This window comes from Topomyia yanbarensis, chromosome 3, assembly GCF_030247195.1.
Source record: "Topomyia yanbarensis strain Yona2022 chromosome 3, ASM3024719v1, whole genome shotgun sequence".
In the NCBI taxonomy this organism is placed as follows: domain Eukaryota; kingdom Metazoa; phylum Arthropoda; class Insecta; order Diptera; family Culicidae; genus Topomyia; species Topomyia yanbarensis.
The window spans coordinates 128366664-128388180 of NC_080672.1; the positions used below are offsets into that span (position 1 = coordinate 128366664).

General features: G+C 38.0%; 1 protein-coding gene across 7 annotated transcripts in view; it reads left to right on the forward strand.

The window, feature by feature from the left end:
* The window catches only part of LOC131694333 (serine/threonine-protein kinase 10-like), a 79763-nt gene that overhangs the window by 50043 nt on the left and 8203 nt on the right, over positions 1–21517 (forward strand). For all 7 annotated transcript variants that reach the window (XM_058982990.1, XM_058982994.1, XM_058982995.1 and 4 more), the window contains one exon: positions 990–2223. In XM_058982990.1, coding sequence (XP_058838973.1) covers positions 1900–2223 — 324 coding nt within the window. In that variant the 5' untranslated portion in view covers positions 990–1899. The remainder of the gene's footprint in view (positions 1–989; positions 2224–21517) is intronic.

The following is a 21517-nucleotide window of genomic DNA, read 5'->3' on the forward strand; positions in this document are numbered from 1 at the left end:
TTTGAAGCGATTTATTGATCGTATGCAAGGAATGTTACGATTTTTTCTAAAGTGAATACGTCATATCTCTTAACGGTTCATACTTACTTCTGTATAATTCGCTTATTACGCTCTTTAATGATCCAATAATAACAGCTAAGAAAACTAAATCAAATTGGGTCATTAAGGGAGTGCTCTGTTTTACGAGGAAAAGAGTAAACTGCATGGAAGAGTGTTCTCTTCCATTTTTGAAAAAGCCAAATTAATTTTTTCGTTCAAATATTTCACAAAATGGCGAATTTGTAGGTAGTTCAGTGAAGCAATTCGTCACTGAGTACCTAATTGACAAGAAAAGTGCATTTTAGCAGGAAATGAAAAATGAAAATTTTATGAAATTGAACTAACTTTTCGACCTTGACCTGATAAAAATCCTAACCTCTGTTGCTGAGACTATTGACAAGTATCTAAGACCGATAATGTCAACCAAAGATCAAAGAAACTGTTGGTAACATTAGAATGTTGAACTCTTTCGACGTATGCGAAAAAGGTTAGTTTTACTCTTCATTTACTGATCCAAATGCGCTTCGGAAAACTAAGATTGAATTCTGGTGGTAGCTACATTTCGATACAGAAAAATGCAAAAAATGAAATACACAGAAAACTCTCTTCGCCTTCCTTGTAAAAATATTTCCGGCCACGTCAACAAAGGGATTTGAGTCCGCCATTGATAATTGATTTATATTTTGTTGTTATAATTTCATTAGCTTATTCTGTTCGTTCTCCACAATTGCGTTTTAATGGAAAAGTTATTACTTTTTTAGACTGTTAGACACATACGATCCGCAAAGTGTTACATATGATACCGAAGTGAAGTCGCGATCGACTAAAGGAACACAGCTAAACATAATACAATAATGCAGTTAATTCTATCTTCAGTTTGGTGATAACTCGCATTGCCTTTATGAACGTACCCATATACCAACACTAATTTTCGTTTTCTTTTTTTTCAGACACAAACACGCAAGGCAGGCGCCGGCAGTTCTCTATCGGTGCGGTCATGGGCTAATAAGTGAATCGACATATTTGCTCGAACATTTTTCATCGAGAGTAAGAAAATAAACATTTTCCTTCTCGTTTTACTCTCCTGAGCCTGCCATGCCGGACACAAGAATATCAAGTTAGAAAAACGCACCAAACTAGCGCAAGGAAGTAGTGCCAGAGTCGTGGCTTCCGTACTTAGACGGCCGGGGGACTCGCAGAGCTCTCCATCGGTTGCTTGCCGCCTATTCAAACCAATTAGAACTGAAAAATGGCACATTTCAAACCAGGTCGGACCCGAATCGACACTGGTGTGAATCGTCACTCATCGGCATCATCGCAGCAAGCAACAGTAGTCAGCGGAACTAGCCAAGTGGATGAAAATCATCAGAAGCAGGTACGGCTCCTCCTGGCACTGGTGGTAGTGAAATAAGTGTTGAAGGAAACACACCGAAAGCGGTTGTTATATTTTCTTCAGGGTTCTGCTTGTGCTCTTGCTGTAGGTTCCCTTCGAGTGATTTCCTTATTTCGCAATTGTGCTTGGTGTGGCACTCTTTGTAGTCAATTCGTGAAAATATAAGCATCGTAAATGTGAATGTGGAAGAATACAGCTGAGCAAAGCGAGTTGATAGTTATGAGTGAGCATGAATATATATTGAAGGAAATAAAGTGTAAGCCGAAAGTGTAGCGCAAAGGAAAGGTGAAACAAAACAACAGCAAAAAAGCAATTAACCGAAGTGCATGTAGAAAACAGAAGAAAGAAGATTGTGCAAGTATTTCCCGCAAAGCGGAAAGTGCCGTAAGGAAGAAGACGAAGTTAAGTGTTCAAAGTGAGTGAGCGATCTATTTGACGGCGAACGAGCAAAACAGATATCGCGAAAAATGTCTTTCCTAAACAACCTTAAAAAGGTCTTCCACCTTGGTGGTGGAGAGGCCAAAAAGAAACGCATCTTCAACAACATCCGGATGGACACAGATCCGAATGATTTCTGGGATATGATAGGCGAACTGGGAGATGGAGCGTTTGGGAAGGTGTACAAGGCCATCAACAAGGAAACTAAACAGCTGGCTGCGGCCAAAATGTGCACCCTCGAGGACGAGGAAAACTTGAGCGATCATATGGTGGAAATTGATATTCTGTCGGAAATCAAGCACCCAAACATCGTGGAGTTGTACGAGGCCTTCTCGATCGATGATAAGTTGTGGGTAAGTTATCTCTTTCGCTATCCGAATTTCTTTACCGTTCAAAGTGGTTGTATTTCTAATTTCTTTCTGATGTCCCTGATATCATTGCTAAGAAGCCGTACAAGAAACAATCATTGGTAAAATTAAAAGTTTCAAAACATTCAGAATAAACATAACATTAGGTAATTCTTTTCTAATTCATAGTCTTGCTTACATTATAAATAAAGGGTATGTTTTAACGTTTTTTTTTCAATTGGGATTTTCTGACAATTTGGTTGACATATGATCCTTAATTTTCAAGTACTTCAGTTTCTTCGCAATTTTGTCGTTGCAAAATATGCTTACTACGTTGTTGTATTATATGCTACTACGTTGTTGTATTTTGGAATTTCCAACAAAAGATGATCGTTCGATCAAACAAGCTTTACGCGGGTTGTTGCCAAAGAACCATCTCTTTAGACGTGGCGTTCATGTTTGGATAAATGGGTGTGTAAACAAAAGAAAATTGCCTACTGAATAATTTAAGGTGGTGTTATAAAGCAACTCGAATGTTCATTTTTAACAGTTCATTAGTATCGTTTACAAGGACTGATTTGCTTCGAACAAAACGAGTCGTCTGCAAATTTTTCCAAGTTCATTAAAAAGAACCCAATCCTAAAGACCCCATTGCAAACCTAAAACAGCGACTCTGTGATGCGGTTTGTTCGCACATGTCATCCTAGGCCCATTTGTCTAAAAATAATGCGGAGAATGTCACTATCATTGGGTCGCAATATTGAGACATGATTGAGGGCCGGCAGTGGCTTCCAAATGTTGTGTCACAAGATTTAGAAGATTTTTAGTTTAAACAAGATGGGGAAATAAGTCATACGTTCGATTCATTGAAGACAATGTTCAATGGACGAATCATATTGAAAAAGGGTAGTGGAAAAAGTTCTTAAATTCACACCTAGAACAAAAATTTAAGCTGGCCCATGTATATTTCAAAACTTTTTCAAAATGTGGAGAGGTCGATTGACTGTCTCATTCTGACGATTTAATTTTTTTATGGCGCGATTTCGATTTTTAGGGCGTTACGTTAATTTTTTCATCTATGCCGCCAAACCGCAAATAACCAATGTAGAGCCAATAAATCCGTATGAAAAGCAAAAAAAACTTATCAGAGCTAGAGGTCAACATTGAATGCGTTCTTCACAAAATTTTTGTATTCAATATTATAAAATAACTATTATTATCAAAATAAACAAACAATAATTGTTGTCAATGATTTTTATGTTATATTTCGTTCTGAAAAGAACGATAAAAAAGCTCTTTTTTATTTTTAAACTAAGGGTGTACCTACACCCAAAATCAGACGGGTATGTTTCTATTACTTTTGGGTAAGATTCCATTGTCTTTTTGGTAACAGACCACGAAATTGCGTATTGAGGTACTAAACACATCTTACCACCAGGGATGTTATGCACCTCAGAGCAAATAAAGAGAAGAATAACAAACGCTCTTTGCGCTTTTCATGCGAACCACCGCTCTTCTCTTTCACAATAAACCTCTTCACTCCGATGCGTGTTGCTCCCACATGGGTTTTTTACTCCATGGCTGCACGCCACAAAGAGTAAAAATAAAGAGGCTCTTTAGTGTGTATCTTGGTCCCACGCGCACGTAGGTAGAGAAGGCAACCAAAAAACATTTTTAAAACGTTCTTCCGATCAAACTTTATATGAATTGTAGTTTGATTCGCCTTCCTACCTGCTCTCCAGTGAGGGGAGGCACAAAACAGCTCTTTAAGGTGACTCTTTGAACGAAATTGTGCAGCTCTTGGTGCACAGATCTTACTTTTTTTCGTTTTCAGGTTTCTCGGTCTGCACATCGCAGTGTTTTTGTGCTGCTCTATTTTTAATCGGTGTATTTCGCTCTTTGTGGCTCAATGTGTGAGCAAATAACAAGCCTGATTACCGCAAAGGTACTAAACGATTGAATGACAAATTTCGGTAGCTGTACATGTATGTGTATCAGACAACTAAACACTTTTTCAGTATGTGTCAACCTCGGCTCTGTTCGTATGTAGGATAATTCGGTCGATTTCTATGATAGTATTAATATCGAGTCAAACCAACCAGAACTCAGGTTGGAATCTGCCCTAATATTGGCAGAAACCAGCATGAATTTCGATTTTTTATTGGACAGGTTCGATAGTGAAATAAATTTTTTAAAATCGATGTGATTGTACCGGTTCTGATCTAGGCCCAGACTCCGAGTCCGGGACAAACCACAGCTATGGACGAGTTCATGGATTCAAACTAGTTCAGTCTAGATATGGACCAGTTCTAGGATCCGGACGAGTTCCCGAATATGGACCAGTTTCCGGAATAGAACCAGTTCTTGGATTTAGCCCATCCCCTTTTCCCTTACCAGATCTGGTCCTGAGCCAGGCCCAGACTTGGTCCTTAGGTCCACACAAGTGTCGGAACAAATTGTGTTTTCGTCCTATTTCATTGAAAGTCGCAGTAACGCGCGACGGGTATTAGCTAGTTTAATGTATAAGAATTGGAGAAACATGAGTGCAACGCGATTTGATTGTGTTAATATTGCGGTTTAGGGAATTTTTGGTGGACGGTTTTAGTATTAACCGTCTTGCTATGAGAGCATTTTTTTTCTATAACCGTAAAGGTATTGGCGCCTAGCTTTTGGTGTACTATTATCTTTGTTCTGTAAGTAATATTTGTAAACTGATAGTTTAATCTAAACATATTAAGTGCATCGTACATACATCTTGATAACTCATAGCAATTTTTCAACTCATGCTCGGTCTTACGCGTATAGTATTTTTGTCATACTCGGTCTTACGCGCGCTTCAATAGCGCAATAATTTTTAACGTGCGCCAACGCCGAACGGTAGATCGGCGGCGCGCCGCCGATGCATTTTTCCCGCGCCGACGATTCGCGAACTTTAAAATTGTTGACTCATAACTTTATCCACAAATCTAGGAACATTGTCCATGGGCCGAATATATGACATTAACTGATTGATGATTTATCACATCTTGATCATTATTTGGTATTAGTGGTCGTCAATTGGATTACAAAATTAAAATAATCTTGATATTTTCTCGAAAACCATTACACGACACTCGTTATATAATTCAAAGATCCATTCTTGCTTCGTCAACTGGTTATGATTGTGAGCATATAAGTTTCAATTCACCATTCGTGTGCGTGAAATGGTTCACAAATTAAAAAAAAAACTTCCACTTTCAAGATATATGTGCCTGAAATTTACGATTATGTGCCTGATCCTAATCTTTGCACGTAATCAATTTCACTGGAACGCAGTGTATTATTCATTGATTTTTTAACCGATTCTTAATTCCTAATATGCTACACACGATTCACCAGTCGAGTTCGTGAAACTGTTCATGATGTAATTCATGAAATAATTAATTTTCCACATAATCTTATTATACTTACGTAAACAATTACAAGGAACTCAGACTATCATTCATGGATTATTCGCTCTGCTTTTTGGTTTTGAAATTTCTATGTGAGCTATTGTGTACAACTGCTAGCAATCAGTCTCATAGGCACGAGCATTAGATACTAGGACCTGTAACCCTGTTATTCCTTTGATAAAATTCAGAGAAATGTTCGGAATTAAATGAAAATGTGCTGAGCAAAATACATTACCTAGCCAAAATTCATGTCCGTGAAATAATTTAGAAAACTATAAGACACGTGACTCTGTGTAAAAAATCCAACGGTAAGCTCAAGATTAAAATATCACGATAACACGACGAGAATTTACGAAAATCGTTGCACGTCGTTCAATTCTTGACTGTTTTAGTCAATAAAGTTAATACAAATCAATGTTTTATCGAGTTATGAATTAGAATCATAAAAATATTAAACATATTCAGACACAACCACCTACTAAACATTTCAGTATAATGTCTTTTTTTTACGTGAACTAGTTTTGTGAAAACACAAAATTTATTTTCAATACGAGGTTAATTTATAATTGATTGAATCGTCACCTATTTTAAATTTTTTTTCCCGAAGAATAGTTGAGCAAAGTGATCTTGACTTTTCGCGACGCAGGTGCACAGATGTGGCGATGCAGAGGGTAAGATTTCTAGTCTCATAAATTATTCATCGTGCGATCTAGCCCTGCTCAAGAAAGATTTTCAGTGTCAGTTGCACCAGCCCGGTAACACAGACAAATAAGACGTAACACGAGATGAATTTTCATCGCTTGTAGAAAAAACGGTCGATTTCAATTACAAATCGGTGGCGTTAGTGAGATTTTGACACAAAGCTAATTGCGTTACTTAGTTTCCGCACCCACCCGAAAACGTTACGGTCTTTTTAATCTCATGCAAACCAAAACAAACAATATGGGCCGGAAATGTAAAATTCATTCTTGTCGAAGTGCCCAAGGTGGGAGTTGTTCACAACCATTTCTTAAGTTACAACACGATGCCGATCGGTGAGTAAGCACATAACAGGACGTTAGTAATTTAATTGATTCGGTGTATCGAATGTATGCAATGGATTAGAATTCGTTGGTCCCCGGAACTGCTGGAGAAATTGGCGGGGTGCAGGTGCTATAAAAACTAGAGAACGCTCAGACCATTTTCAATCAGACTTGTTTAGTGATCAGTTTCAACCTAACAGGAGCTAACACGTCAAGTCGTGGAATGATTATGATTGATAGTAACTGTATATTTAGGTTTCGTCAGGGTGTAGATCTGTATTATTCCAGCAAATCGAGCATACTTTGCACTCAAGATAGAAGCAGACCGTACGTTGTAAGAAAATGTATTACCAGGGAATCGTATTCCTTTTATCATTGACGATTTTGTACTTACAAGAAGTAAAAGTAAACACCAGCCTGGAAAATGAAGTAATGTGTCTACCTTGAAAGGTGTCCTTACACGATCATTAAAAGTGACATTTCTGCGCAGTAATGCCAATAATAACGCCTCGTGTTAGGGTTCCTGATATCTGCGGGATTCTAAAAGAGCGACGGTGAACAACCCAGGGACAACTTGACAGATAGTTCTTGTTTCATATATGCACCACCGATTTGATGGTGGTGCTAGTATGCCTTCTCTGTATGAGTACCACGAACAACGAAACGAAAAAGTTTCAAGAGAAAAGCGTGTTTCGTTACGTGTGTTATGAACGCCGTCAATGCGGCTAGAACATTTAGAAAAAGCTTATTCCAAAATGTGAATAAAGAAAACTATTATTAGAGAATAAATTTATCCCTAACTGAAAACCGTCAGCAAAGTTACATAAATCTTATTATATATTTAGCTGGAAGTCGTTGTTTTTAACAATCGGCTCTCTTCCCTCCTAAACATGTTCTGGCTTTCTTGTTGTGTGAAGTTTGAAACCGTTAAATCATTGGTGCTTTTTATCTCGAGAAATGTAAATGAAAAACATTTTGGCCAATGAAAGTACATCACCGCCAAGCTTAACCATTCGTTTTGAATAGAATTTGTGTTTTTATTAGAATTCTAGCAGCAAAAAGAAATGGTAGAAATGGTAGAAATGCTTAAATTGATTATTTTCCACAGATATAGAAAATAATAAATGGGATGCGCCTTTTTCAAATTTTGCTCCATTCGAGCCGCCATGACATCACCAAATCACCCCAAAATTTGCTTATGAATTCAATATATGGGAGCTGTCAATTGTCCCCGGGCTTACGGTAAAGATGACTAAATAGAAACAAAAAACAATGAAACGACAACAACAATTAAGTTCCTCAAACTAAATAAAAACTGTTCTACCGTTGCTTAATTTTCCAAATATAGAACAATAAATAATTATTATGGGTCATTGAAATACAGTCGTTAATCTGCATTCTTCACATTTGTCCATTGCAATCATTATTTCATGCGAAGTCGTAGTATGCGACATCGCCAATTTTTCTATTTCGTTCTTCAAATTTTACAACTGTAAAAATAGTTCCACCTTTCATTTATTATCTTGCATTTGGCAAGCAGGGTGGTCACTATTGGAGCATCAGTTGAAAAAAATTGATATGGATGCGAGAATTACATTTTGTGCAATGTTTTCAACAGATGTCGCTAGTACATCGTGGGCGATGATTTTTTAGATTTTCTTCAAACTGTAACGTTTGTTTGTATGTGCTGTGAAGTCTGTTACAATAGCAACCGAAAATTTGGGAAAGGAATTGTACTGTTAAGAATTTTTTTTAGTTACCTAGGCGTCAATATTCGTCACGCCGACACACGCCGGCGCGCCGCCGCCGGTGGGGTCCAACGGCGTGACGCCGCCAACGCCGCCGGCCAAAAATGTCGCTTGCGCCGCCGCCGATTAAAAATGCATCGGCGCACACCTCTAGTGTAAATGTCCTCCAAAATACACACAATTGTATTAGCCTAATCCGTTTGTGTAAGCTGATCGTATGAAAACCAATGTAACGTGTTTAAAATGCGACACAACAGGAGTATCCGGGGCTAGTTGGCGGTGCTTTCAATGTTCATTTTTTGTCGTGATTAACGACTTTACCTTTCAATATAGGGGCCCCTTTTAAAAATTTCGGAAGAAAAGTCGTGTAAGTTTTGAAACGCATATATCTTTTGTTGTATTGCATGAATCTAATCCATTTTTTACCATTTTGTCGAAAATATGTTTAGCAATGTTGTATTAAATTTTGTGTGACATGCATTAATAACGAAAATCAGTTTTTAAAAAATCTTTCGAAAACTAATCGAAAATGGTGAAAATTTTCAGTTCATTTCGATCAGAGTGGCCAATGCGGTGCACCAACCGAACACTTAAACAATGAAAAGTTTTAAATAAAGATTCGCTACAGATTTATTTCGTTATCATTCATATTGAGCTGCTTAGGGCGAACATTGAATCGTCATAGGGCTGCACAATACCGAGTAGGAAATTTTTATTAGCTGTACATGGCTGGTGAATGAATCAGTTTATGTCGTTACCTACTATACGTTTATTTTTATTTCTTATAGAGAGTAGCATACATAAGAAATGACCCAGCTTTTAAAACACTCGACCGAAGCCAGTTCGTGATTGGTTACCGCAAATTTTATGCACCGAGTCGCAAATCTTGAACAGAAAGACTTGTGATTTGCGTCGGTTTATATTAGGCAACCTTGTTGGATGGTCGAAAACTACATTTCAACTTCGGGAGAGAAAATGTTTATTAGGATTCTACCAGCTTTGTGGACTGACTGTAATAATTCGTTTGTACAGCTAGTAACGGGGGCCAATTGGAACAAAAATCTTTCACTCAGTGAACATTTTATGTGGAAAACAAATTAGCCCTTATCAGCGCTACCAATCATTGACCAAGAATAAAACTCGAAAATCTTTTCCTCCACCAACTATTATTTTTATTTCCGACGGGTCGAAAATGGCGTACTCACACGGGAACGTCGATTGTAATTCATCTGACTGAAGCTCGTTTGTGATTGGTTCCCGCTAATTAGGGGAACATGGGGAGACTTGACCAGGTTTTCAGCTAAAACTGCATAAATCTCTAAAAAAGCCTTCAATCCCCCAAAGATCATCCAGATATAATGCGCAAAGTTATTGCGCGTCTTCATGATTTTTTACAAAATTTTCAATTTAATTTTTGAAAAGTTACAAAAGTTTTTCTGTGATCGTTTTTTCTGATCAAGTCCCCCCATTGCGGGGAGACTTGACCAAGGCGTGGGGAGACTTGACCAAGAGAATTTAAAAAAAATCATAACAAAAATAATGACATAAAACATACTGTAATTATTTTTTCCCTATTGTCGAGATCCTTAGGTAGCAGTAAAAAATATAAAATAGTTGCATTTGATAAATTTTGATTTTTTTTAAATGCATTTAAATGCTTTTTAAGGATTAACTGTACTGCTTGCATTGCATGTTCACACGTCACGAAATCAGTCCTACTATTGCTAACTTTGCTTACAAATTTTAAAATATAAAGACTTATGTTTGGGGTGGGATTTTTTTATGGCGTGATTAACATTAACAGTAGGTACCAAAGCATAATAAATATTAGGAATTTTGTATCTTTCTTCAGCTGATCGCCACTTGGTCAAGTCTCCCCATAAAATTTTGGTCAAGTCTCCCCAACATTAGTTATTGCGTTCAATTTCATGCGAATTCTAGTAATAACTATTCCAATGTTCCAGTTTATGTAAAATCATTTCACTGCTTCACAAGGATTAAGATGGTATATTAGTCCTTTAATAGTAATTAGTAGTCGAGTAGATATGTCCATATAAAGTTTGACAAAAAATTACATCATTTAATGCAAATTTATTAATCACGTAATATTTTCTGCAAGGAAAGGAATTTTTACTCCAAACTTTCAAAATTACCTTAAGGGATCGAAACAAGTATAAAAATATTTTTGAAAAAAAAAATTAAGAATCGAATAGAAGACGCCATAGCCGAAAATAGAATTTTGCGCTTGGTCAAGTCTCCCCATGTTCCCCTACATGTATCAAGCCGCAAATCTTGAATAGTTTTTATTTGAAGCTCTTTGACGTAAGAAGTAAACTGATTTCGTTCGATGGCCAGTCCATTTGGCTTCGAACGTAAACTGAGCAGAGTACAAAACTTGGGGTCGTATGCGAGTGTGGCATCCTTCGTGAGTTACATTCGTGCTGGTCACACAACACATTCGATCGATATTGTCGCTGTTGTGCTATCTTATGACAAACGCCATTTTGAGGTAAACTGAGTTAGATATGCCACATTACTTGTCTGAAAATTCTCTACAAAGCGGCGTTTTCACAATTTTGAAATTCCTCTTTGTTTACGTTCATATAGCGAGAAACATGATGAGAAATTATGAGCTTTTTGCTTCAAATCACTGTATCTAGGAATTTGCTCAAGATATATTGAAGTTTTAGATGTTTTTATGTGTATAAATGTCTGAGGAACACAATGGCACAAAAATTTTCAAAAGAAAAATGCATGAGCTGTGGGAAAAATACAGTTTAAGTTTTAAATTGGAAATATAGCATATTCGGCAACACTGTTACCAAAAATAATTATTTTTTCTAGATTCCCTGACTCATTTCCTTCAAAATGCATCTCACCAATTATTTTTAGACCAAATGAAGCCAAAGATATGAATAAAAATAAAAAAAATGATGATTTTTTTCTATGGAACATTTTCCATTCACGATTATAACTCGTCAAACTAATTTTGTCATCAATACACGTCTATGACACGTGTGAGTGCGACTTTTGTTTACATTCATAGTGAAAACTCGCGACATAGTCAACCGATCTTCGTAATATTTAAGAGATTTATACAGAATAGATAGAAGCATCAATTGTCTTCTTTGGATTGTTAATACCATTTATAAATTTCAAGATATTCAATCTCAAACTTTAAAAATCATTTTTCTCGAAATGTCCTAAACGGCGCTTGTCATAAGATAGCACAACAGCGACGATATGTCTGGATGCGATAAAGGAGGAAAGGTGAAGGGAAAACTAAAATGGTTTTCTGTCGGCCGAATATACCGTCTGCTGAGAAAGAGCTACTACGCCGAGCGTTTCGTTGTCGGAAAATCCATCTAGTTTGCGATCGTAAGGGAACATCTCGCCGCCGAAATATTGAAGCTGGCAGGAAACGCATCTTTTGGAAATAAAAAAAAACAACAAGATCTTCCTCCGTCCGTCCATTACCCAGGATGGTGTGTTGCCTAACATCCATACCATTTTGGTTCCAATGAAGACCGAAAAGACCGAAAACGGACATTCCCTCAAGACATTTCAAAAAATCTTTTTTTTTTGTTTTAATCGAAAGATATAAGACTTGAGAACTATTTTTACAAGGTTTTAAAAGCCTGTTATCTGACGAGGAGCCCTTCCGTAGGACAACTCTCGAAAAAAAAAAGGTTTCAAAAGCCTGTTCTCGGAATTGGCGTTTATGGCGCACTATTTCGCACTATTTCCTGAAACAAACCGGTTAGGTAGGCCTCGCTGGCTTCCTAGGAGCCATTACGGAAGAGCTCTGGAAGCGTAGATAGATTTTGAACTTTACGCGATCTTACGACTCAGACGTTAGAAGGGCAGCTTGCAGATTAGTAGTTCTGTTAACTTCTGATAGTGGCGAATTACTCGCAGAGCTACAGTTCTTGGTCGGTAGCGAGGGTACTTTTGCGGACGGTCTTCGTTGCTAACTGCTTTCTAGGAGCTTTCCATCCAGTGGACTTGCGGACTGTCTGTTTGTCACGGGCCATGGCACGAGTATATTTTGCTTTGCTACTGCTGATGCTGGCAGGTAGCTCAACGACAGACAAATGAATGATGAGAAAAACCGACCAACCTTTGTATAGTCGCGTGAATACGCACTACTATCGTGTCAGGTGCCTTTTCATTCCTTTCTGCTACTCTGCCGCTAGAAGCATAATTGTCCCATGTGTATAGGGATTCCCATAGCACATGGCACAGTTATGCTTCTAGCGGCAGTACTATTACTAACCTAAACGAATATGTGTTTTTCCCCCACCATGCATCTAGTGGACAATGTTGCCAAACTTGCATTTTCAGCTTTTGATCAATAACATTTCAACAATATTTTCAAAGAATGTTGAAGTTTGGAAAAGAAGGAAGGAATACTAGGAAATTCCAAAAATATTTCCGAAAAAAGCTATGTATAACCGGCAAAACCGCATTGATATTGTTAGTTTCATTAGAAATCAATAAAATTCGGACGGTATTTCTCCGCAGAAACTACAAACTACAGAAGTAATTAGTTCTTTTACAAGTAAAAGAACGTGAAAACTAAAAAAATGGATGGATAATGTCTGTGACATAACCGGGGTGACTACTCGTGGATGCAACTGACTTCTGTCAGCATGACGTTATTGGTGTAGGTCATCAATCGATTATAGTTTAAGAGTGCTTATTGGTCCTTTGTGACAGATGTAGACAAACTGAACTATTTGCATCACAGCATGTGATTATTACATAGCTAACAAATACCAAAAACCATAACTCATTATGCCCTGTATTTATCAAAATAACAAGTGGTGAAATTTTCATGATCATGTTTTGAAATTTTACACTTAATACTTTAAATTGAATGGACATATACGTGAAATATTAAAGCTTCTGAAACTTCATAGGCGCCTTGCAAAAACAACGCAAGGTTCAGTTCATTCCATATTTTTCCCAATGCACATAGATATTTAAAAACCTGTTTTAATCCACGGTGCAATTGTGCCTTTCTCAATCATGAACACGATAATGTTTGTGTTGTTTATATTCATTAAAAACTTTCAAATGCAAATATTACATTTTATTATTATACATGACATGACAAATATACAAGAAAAGAAATCATTATTCGAGTTCTAAAATTTTGTAAAAGAAAGAAAGAGCCACGGTAATATTGAACTGAAAAAAAGGTGCGAAATCGGCAAAGTCCAAAAAAATCGATTTTTACAAAAAAAAAAATTTCGTGATGACATAAAATCACTACGTTTCATACATTTTAAAGATGTTTGACATCAAAAATACGAATTTGATTTCTGAAATTTCATGGGGTCCCCCCTTTGAAAAAAAATTTGAGCTCCGGCTTATATGGGAATTTCATATGTGACCGGACGGTTCAGTCTATATTTCCGGAACCATATAAGCGATCCGTGCGAAATTTTATAGACATCTGTGGGGATATTATAGCTATCATTGTGAAAATCGGCCCAACCATTTCCGGGAAACTGATGTGAGTTCATCAATTTTGAAAGATGGCCGCTTTTCCCGGGCACTTCCGGAACCGTCTAAATTGTACTACTGCGCAATGAAAAAAAGATGAAAATAGATGAGAGCAGCTCCTTCATTTGTTTTCGTTGCTACAACAAACTATATGAACCAACTGATCCCGAGACCGATGATCGATTTCAGAAATTTCTTGAACCGGACCGTTCAGTCTATATTTCCGCAACCATATAAGCGATCCGTACAAAATTTTATAGACATCTGTGGGGATATTATAGCTATCATTTGGGACTAAGTTTATGAAAATCGGCCCAACCATTTCCGAGAAACTGATATGAGTTTGCTAGTTTTGAAAGATGGCCGCTTTTCCCGGGCACTTCCGGAACCGTCTATAGTGACCAATGTAGTGAACGAAAGTTTGGTTGGCCGTCGGGGACCTAGAACAGCAAATTTAAGTTGTTTGAGAGACATTTTAGCGAAATTTTTACCTTTTTTGCTTTCATCGGAGTATCGGTTTGAATCACAATTTGCTATGTGATCGTACGCCACAACCTGTAACTCTGGATCCGAAAGTCGGATCGGGATGAAACTTAATAGCCATTTACAGGGACGCAACACCTTTCATTTGAGACCAAGTTTAGTTGAATCGGTCTAGCCATCTCCGAGAAACCGATGTGACTGTTATTCTGAATTTAGATACTTCCGCCGGGGCTTTCGGAACCGATGATGGTGGCCAAATAGACTTTGAATGGATGTTAGTGACCTAATACTACAAATCGAAGCAGTTGTGGTCATATTTTGGAAAAATTTTCATCTTTATACATTCATTGCAGAATTTATTAAAATCGACATTTTCTGCGTGTTCGTACTCATCACCCTGTAATTCCGGAACCGGAATACGGATCCATTAGAAATTCAATAGCAGCCTATGGGAACGTTGCACCTTTCATTTGAGACTAAGTTTGTCAAAATCGGTTCAGCCATCTCTGAGAAAAATGAGTGACATTTTTGGTCACATACACACACAGACGCACATACACACATACATACATACACACACAGACATTTGCCGAACTCCGGAACAAGATGTCAGTTGAAAATGAAATTCAATAGCAACCTATGGGAATATTATACCTTTCATTTGAATCTTAGTTTGTAAAAATCGGTTCAGCCATCTCCGAGAAACTGATGTGGACCTTTTGTTAACAAATCCGCACATACACACACATATACATACATACATACATACATACATACATACATACATACATACATACATACATACATACATACATACATACATACATACATACATACATACATACATACATACATACATACATACATACATACATACATACATACATACATACATACATACATACATACATACATACATACATACATACATACATACATACATACATACATACATACATACATACATACATACATACATACATACATACATACATACATACATACATACATACATACATACATACATACATACATACATACATACATACATACATACATACATACATACATACATACATACATACATACATACATACATACATACATACATACATACATACATACATACATACATACATACATACATACATACATACATACATACATACATACATACATACATACATACATACATACATACATACATACATACATACATACATACATACATACATACATACATACATACATACATACATACATACATACATACATACATACATACATACATACATACATACATACATACACACATACATACATACACACAGATATATTGGCGAACTTCATCTTATTTCGTTATACGGGGTGGATGAAGGAAATGCGGGCGTGAGGGTGGTCCTAGGGGAGGGGAGTGATGAAGGAGGGAGGTGTAAGGGCAAGGCGGAGAGGGGGGTGGGGGTTGTGCGGCGACGCAATACTCAACTGCATATTTTGCCTTCCATTTGAGACTTGGTTTGAGAAAATCGGTTCAGTCATCACCGAAGAACCGATGTGACTTTAATTGTGGAATATGCCCGGAATTCCGGACTTCCGGAATCGTCGATAGTGGACAATACATTCAAAGAATGTTTTATTGGCAACCAGTGATCTAGATCTGCGATTAGAAGTAATTTGGTGACCATTTCAATAGTTTTTAGCCTCTAAGGTATTACGATTGTACCAGGAAATTCCAGTGTATCCTTACTAACACCCCTGTAACTCCGGAAGCAAGAGTCAGAACCGAATGAAATTCAGCAGCAGTCAATGGTATTACTGTATCTTTCATTTGAAATCAAGTTTGTGAAAATCGGTAGAGAATTCGTTGGGGAATGGGTGTGATATTAGCTTAGGAACTTGGCGGGTTCCCCGGGGGCGTCATGATCCGTCATAGGTGGCCAATGTGGTCAAAACTGCTTTGATTGATCATTAGTGATCCAGACCCGCAAACTAGAGTAATGTTACATAAATTTTAATATGTTTTACATCATTTGAACATCATGGTGGTACCAGTTTATATGGGAATTTGCTGTGTGACCGCACTCTTCAACCCGTAACTCCGGAACCGGAAATCGGATCAACTAAAAATTCAATAGCAGCTTATGGGAGCGTTATACCTTTCAGATGAAACTAAGTTTGCGAAAATCGGTTCAGCCATCTCTGAGAAAATTGTGTGAGTTTAAATGACACACACACATACACACACACATACACACACACACACATACATACACACACAGACATTTGCCGATCTCGACGAACTGAATCGAATGGTGTATGACACTCGGCCCTCCGGGCCTCGGTTAAAAAGTCGATTTTTACAGTGATTGCATAGCCTTTCTTTATATGAGAAAGGCAAAAACCTGTCTTAATCCACCTGGTGATGCAATTGTGCCTTTCTCATTTGTACAAACTACGATTCCATGGCTGGTTATGTTCAGTACAATGATGGAAATGAATATTACATATTCAGTACGATTTGCACATACACAATGGATCGACAGTCAAGATCTTGAGATACTATGTGTCGACACTGAAACATCGCTTGAAACCAGCGGCGGATCAAGGAGGAAGATCCGGGAGGTCCGGATCCTGCCGAAAATATTCAACTTGTTAAGAAATTTTAAACTAGTCTTAATTAGTTTTAATTTTAAAGTAGCGACCCTTTTTTGCATACTCCTGCCTAAGCCTTTGTAGGTCAAAAAAATTTTTGGCCGGGATTAGGTTGACGATTTTTAGAGTGATTGCATAACCTTTCTGTATGAGAAAGGCAAAAATATGCCAAAGTCCAAAAAATCAATTTTTGTCAAAGATTTTTTTCGAGATTTCATCAAATCTCAACGTTTCATGCGTTTTAAAGTCATTTGGCATCAAAAATGCAAATTTGATTTTGAAATTTTCCCTTACTCTCCCCTTTGATAATTTTTCATTTCAGTTTATATGGGAATTTGCTGTGTGGTCACACTCTTCAACCCATAACTCCGGAACCGAAAGTCCAATCAATAAAAAATTCAATAGCAGCCGATGGGAAGGTTGTACATCTCATTTGCGCAAATCGGTCCAGCCATCCAGGGATGTAATGCACCTCAGAGCAAAGAAAGAGAAGAATAAAAAACGCTCTTTGCACTTTTCATGCGAATCACCGCTCTTCTCTTTCACAATAAACCTCTTCACTCCGATGTGTGTGGCTTCCATACGTGCATTCTATTCGATGGCTACACACCTCAAAGAGTAGAAATAAAGAGGCTCTTTAGTGTGAATCTTGGTCCCACGCGCACAGAAACAGAGAAAGCAACCAAAAAACATTTTAAAAACGTTCTTCCAATCATACTTTATCTGAATTGTAGTTTGATTCGCCTTCCTACCTACTTGCCAGTGAGGGGAGGCACAAAAAAGTGGCTCTTCAAGGTGACTCTTTGAACGAAATTGTGCAGCTCTTGGTGCACAGATTTTTCTTTTTCGTTTTCAAGTTTCTCTTTGTGCGGTCGTTCTGCACATCGCAGTGCTTTTGTGCTACTCTATTTTCCTTCGGTGTATTTCGCTCTTTGTGGCACAATGTGTGAGCAAATAACAAGCCTGCAGCCATCTCTGAGAAACAGGGGTGACATTTTTTTTCCACATGCACACATACATACACACAGACATTTTCCGATCTCGACGAACTGAGTCGAATGGCATATGGGGTAAGGTTGACGATTTTTAGAGCGATTGCATAACCTTTCTAAATGAGAAAGGCAAAACGTCTTAAGCAACAGAATAAAACTTTTTTTTTCTTATGGCCATTACAAATCTTTTTTCAAAATTATGTCAACCCCCCCCCCCCCTTCAAAATCGCTGAAAAAAATCAGGGGGCAAATATTTTTTTTTATAATAACCAAAATTCAAAAAATTTCACTCCCCAAGGTTTATGGGTTTGACGGTATTGCAAACATCATCAAGCATCAATTGCTTTAAGATGGGTACTGCATTACGCCTCGATAGTGGTGCATCGAGGAGACCGAGAGGGCTTATGCGCCTTTTTTATGTTATATGTTTCTTCATATTCTACACCTGCGCATACCAACGCTAAACCACTGGTCTATGCGCGGTGGCGTGGCCGACTGGCGGATCGACGTAGATTGATTTTGCTGTGTGCCGTGTTTGCAAATATTGTTCTATTGGTGGTATTCGTGGACGGGGCTCACGGAAGGAGTCATTGTGTGTCCATTTATCGGTCGACTTCGTCATTGTGCATATACTAATTAAATTAATTTAATAATTAAATTAATTTAATACAGTAGAATAAGCAGAAACCTATTAGTTGTAGCTTTGTGATAATCGTAGTTTTTCGTACTAGTGTGCAACTGTTATGTGCTAGTCGTATGTCTATCTATGCATGTATTCGTATTTGTGACAGTTGGGTCAGGGAATGAATGCAGAACTGACGTATATGATAGAATAGTGGCTAATACTTCTGGTGATCAATCTGAGCATTTGGTTCTATTCATTCGGGAAAGTCGGGTTGGATAAATTAAAATAAATTTACCGACGCACGTGTGTCATCCATTCCCGGCCAGCATAGCATGATGAAAGTCTAACAGCATGCAATTGTCGTTAATGATAAATATACAACATTTGCTGCATTTAGACGAGTTTGATTGCATGTTACATGTGTTTTTCTATTCTACTTCATTAGTCTGTTTCTTTTGTACATCTTTTAGTTTGCTTTTCCATTATTTATGTATACCAAAATAGTATTGTTCAATTTATACACTTCTAGTGAAGCTCTGTGCATCTTTTTTTCTTTATTCGGCATGTTATGATTTCTTTTATTAGTATATCTCCATTATACGCTATCTATACTCAAATAGGTACAAACGCTCGGGGCCTTCGCGATAACACAAACCTGGCCACAAACGTGACCATGCAATTGCAATAATCCACATATACTTACGCACGCGATTTCGCCTACATGAAAACACCCCGGTAGTTAAGTAAACGTGGCATCTTTAAACTTCCAAACGCGGTCTCAAACAATTACCCACCACTCGCGCGATCATGAAACGGTCACATCCGAAAGTTTTACCAGTCTGTACTAATGCCTTCAGTTGAACCAATCAAGAAAGTGACGCTCATATTCACTAAACACCACGTTCCATGGTGACATGACCTGGAACTCAAGTTTCCCCATAGGGAAACGGACTACCATCTGTACCATACACTAAAAGTAGCATCAGATTCACGGTCCGTGCGATCAAACAAGAATACACGCTACATCATTATAAAATCAAAATTATACACGCGAAGTCACATACACGTGACAAACACGTTAATATACAAATGCTTGAGCCCTTCGCGACCATCCCCGGCACCTACACCCGCGATCTCGTAAACATGATAACATCCCGGCGATAAAGTGAATGTCTCAGCTCCTATAAATTTTCAAACGCGGTCTCAAGCGTGAACCTAAAAACTCCCGCACTCGCACGATCATGAATCGGTCACTTCCGGATGTTTCTATCCTTGATATCAACAGACTAGGTCCACGCCTTCAATTGGATCAATTAAAAAAAGAAAGCTCTCATATCCACTGGACACCACGATACATGGCGACTTGGCCGAGGACTCTAATGATATGGGGAACTTACTCCCTGTCAGAATGTGAATTGTACACCAAAAACTAACTATCAGAATGAAGGTCCGCGTGACCATCCAAGAACGCACGCGTATATAGGAAATGCCACACGGTTACAAAATCCAGTCTTGTACACGCGAAGTCACATGAACGCGAGCACACGTGAGTAACACGTTAACGTACGAACGCTTAAGCCCTTCGGGATTAACAACGCACACCTACGTTCGCGATAGCGCAAACTTAATAAAACCCCGGTAATAAGGAGAACATTTTGGCATTCATGAAGTTTCAAACGCTGTCTCAAACACGAACCTACAAACGTCCGTTTTCGCGCGCTTATGAATCGGTCGCGTCCGGAAACCATTACTCTCTGTCCTAATAACTTAAGTCCATACATTCAGTAGGACCAATCAAAAAATAAAGCACATATCCACTAGACAACACGTTCCATGGCGACATCACCGGGAACTCTGGTGATATGGAAGATCTCACACTCCTTTAGCATCTTAGCAGTACACCAAACAATAAAGTATTAGATTCACGGTCCGCGCGCGATTATCCAAGAACACACGCGAATATGCGAAAGGCACATGGTTATATAATAGAATTCATACACGCGAACACACGTTAGCACACGAGACATACAAACGCACACGCGATCGAACACGTTAACGTACAAATGCTCGAGCTTTTCGCGATGATACACGCGATCGCGAGTCCCTACGCCCGCACATACCTGAACCGTACAATGAATATCGCATTCAGAATCACGGCCCGCTACAATTGGTCTAATGCAGTGTTTTAGTGGGCGACATTGCCTGTCTCGTCTGCAAATTGTAGTATGTGATTCTGACGGGGAGCCCCTCCGAGAACCTAGCTCTACAGCTCCAGTAGGACAACTCTCATGTCGCGGCAAAACAGGATTAAATTCGACAAAGAGAGCAAATTGTGCAAAGCCAAGAACATTTTCGTAATGAGTAAAACACCCCCTTAATTGAAAAATTATCTCAAGAACTCAGCGTAGGGATTAGGTATTTTTTACATAGAATGTTTATGCAAAGTTTGAAATAAGTCGGTTCAGTAGTTTTTGAATGGCAGTTAACACCGCAGATCGTGTTTTTTTCCAGAGACATTCTACAAAAGCTTGTCTATTGAATATATTTTTTTGAATGGAAAAATTACAGAATGTTGTTAAAATAATGAAGTATAATGTACAAAACTTTCGATCAATTCAGTTCACCTCAATTTAAAAAAAATCGCAAAAAAGTGTTCTTGCTGAAACCCTTATCCCCCTTATTATTAATATTAATATTCCCATGCTTGTAAACTTGTAAAAGTGAAGTATTTAAAAGTTGGCGTTTTTCATCGAGTTTTTGTTCTTTTCTCGATCATCCAAATAGTCAATAACATCATTTGAATAATTCAGAATGTTCTTCTGAAAAATTCTTGCAT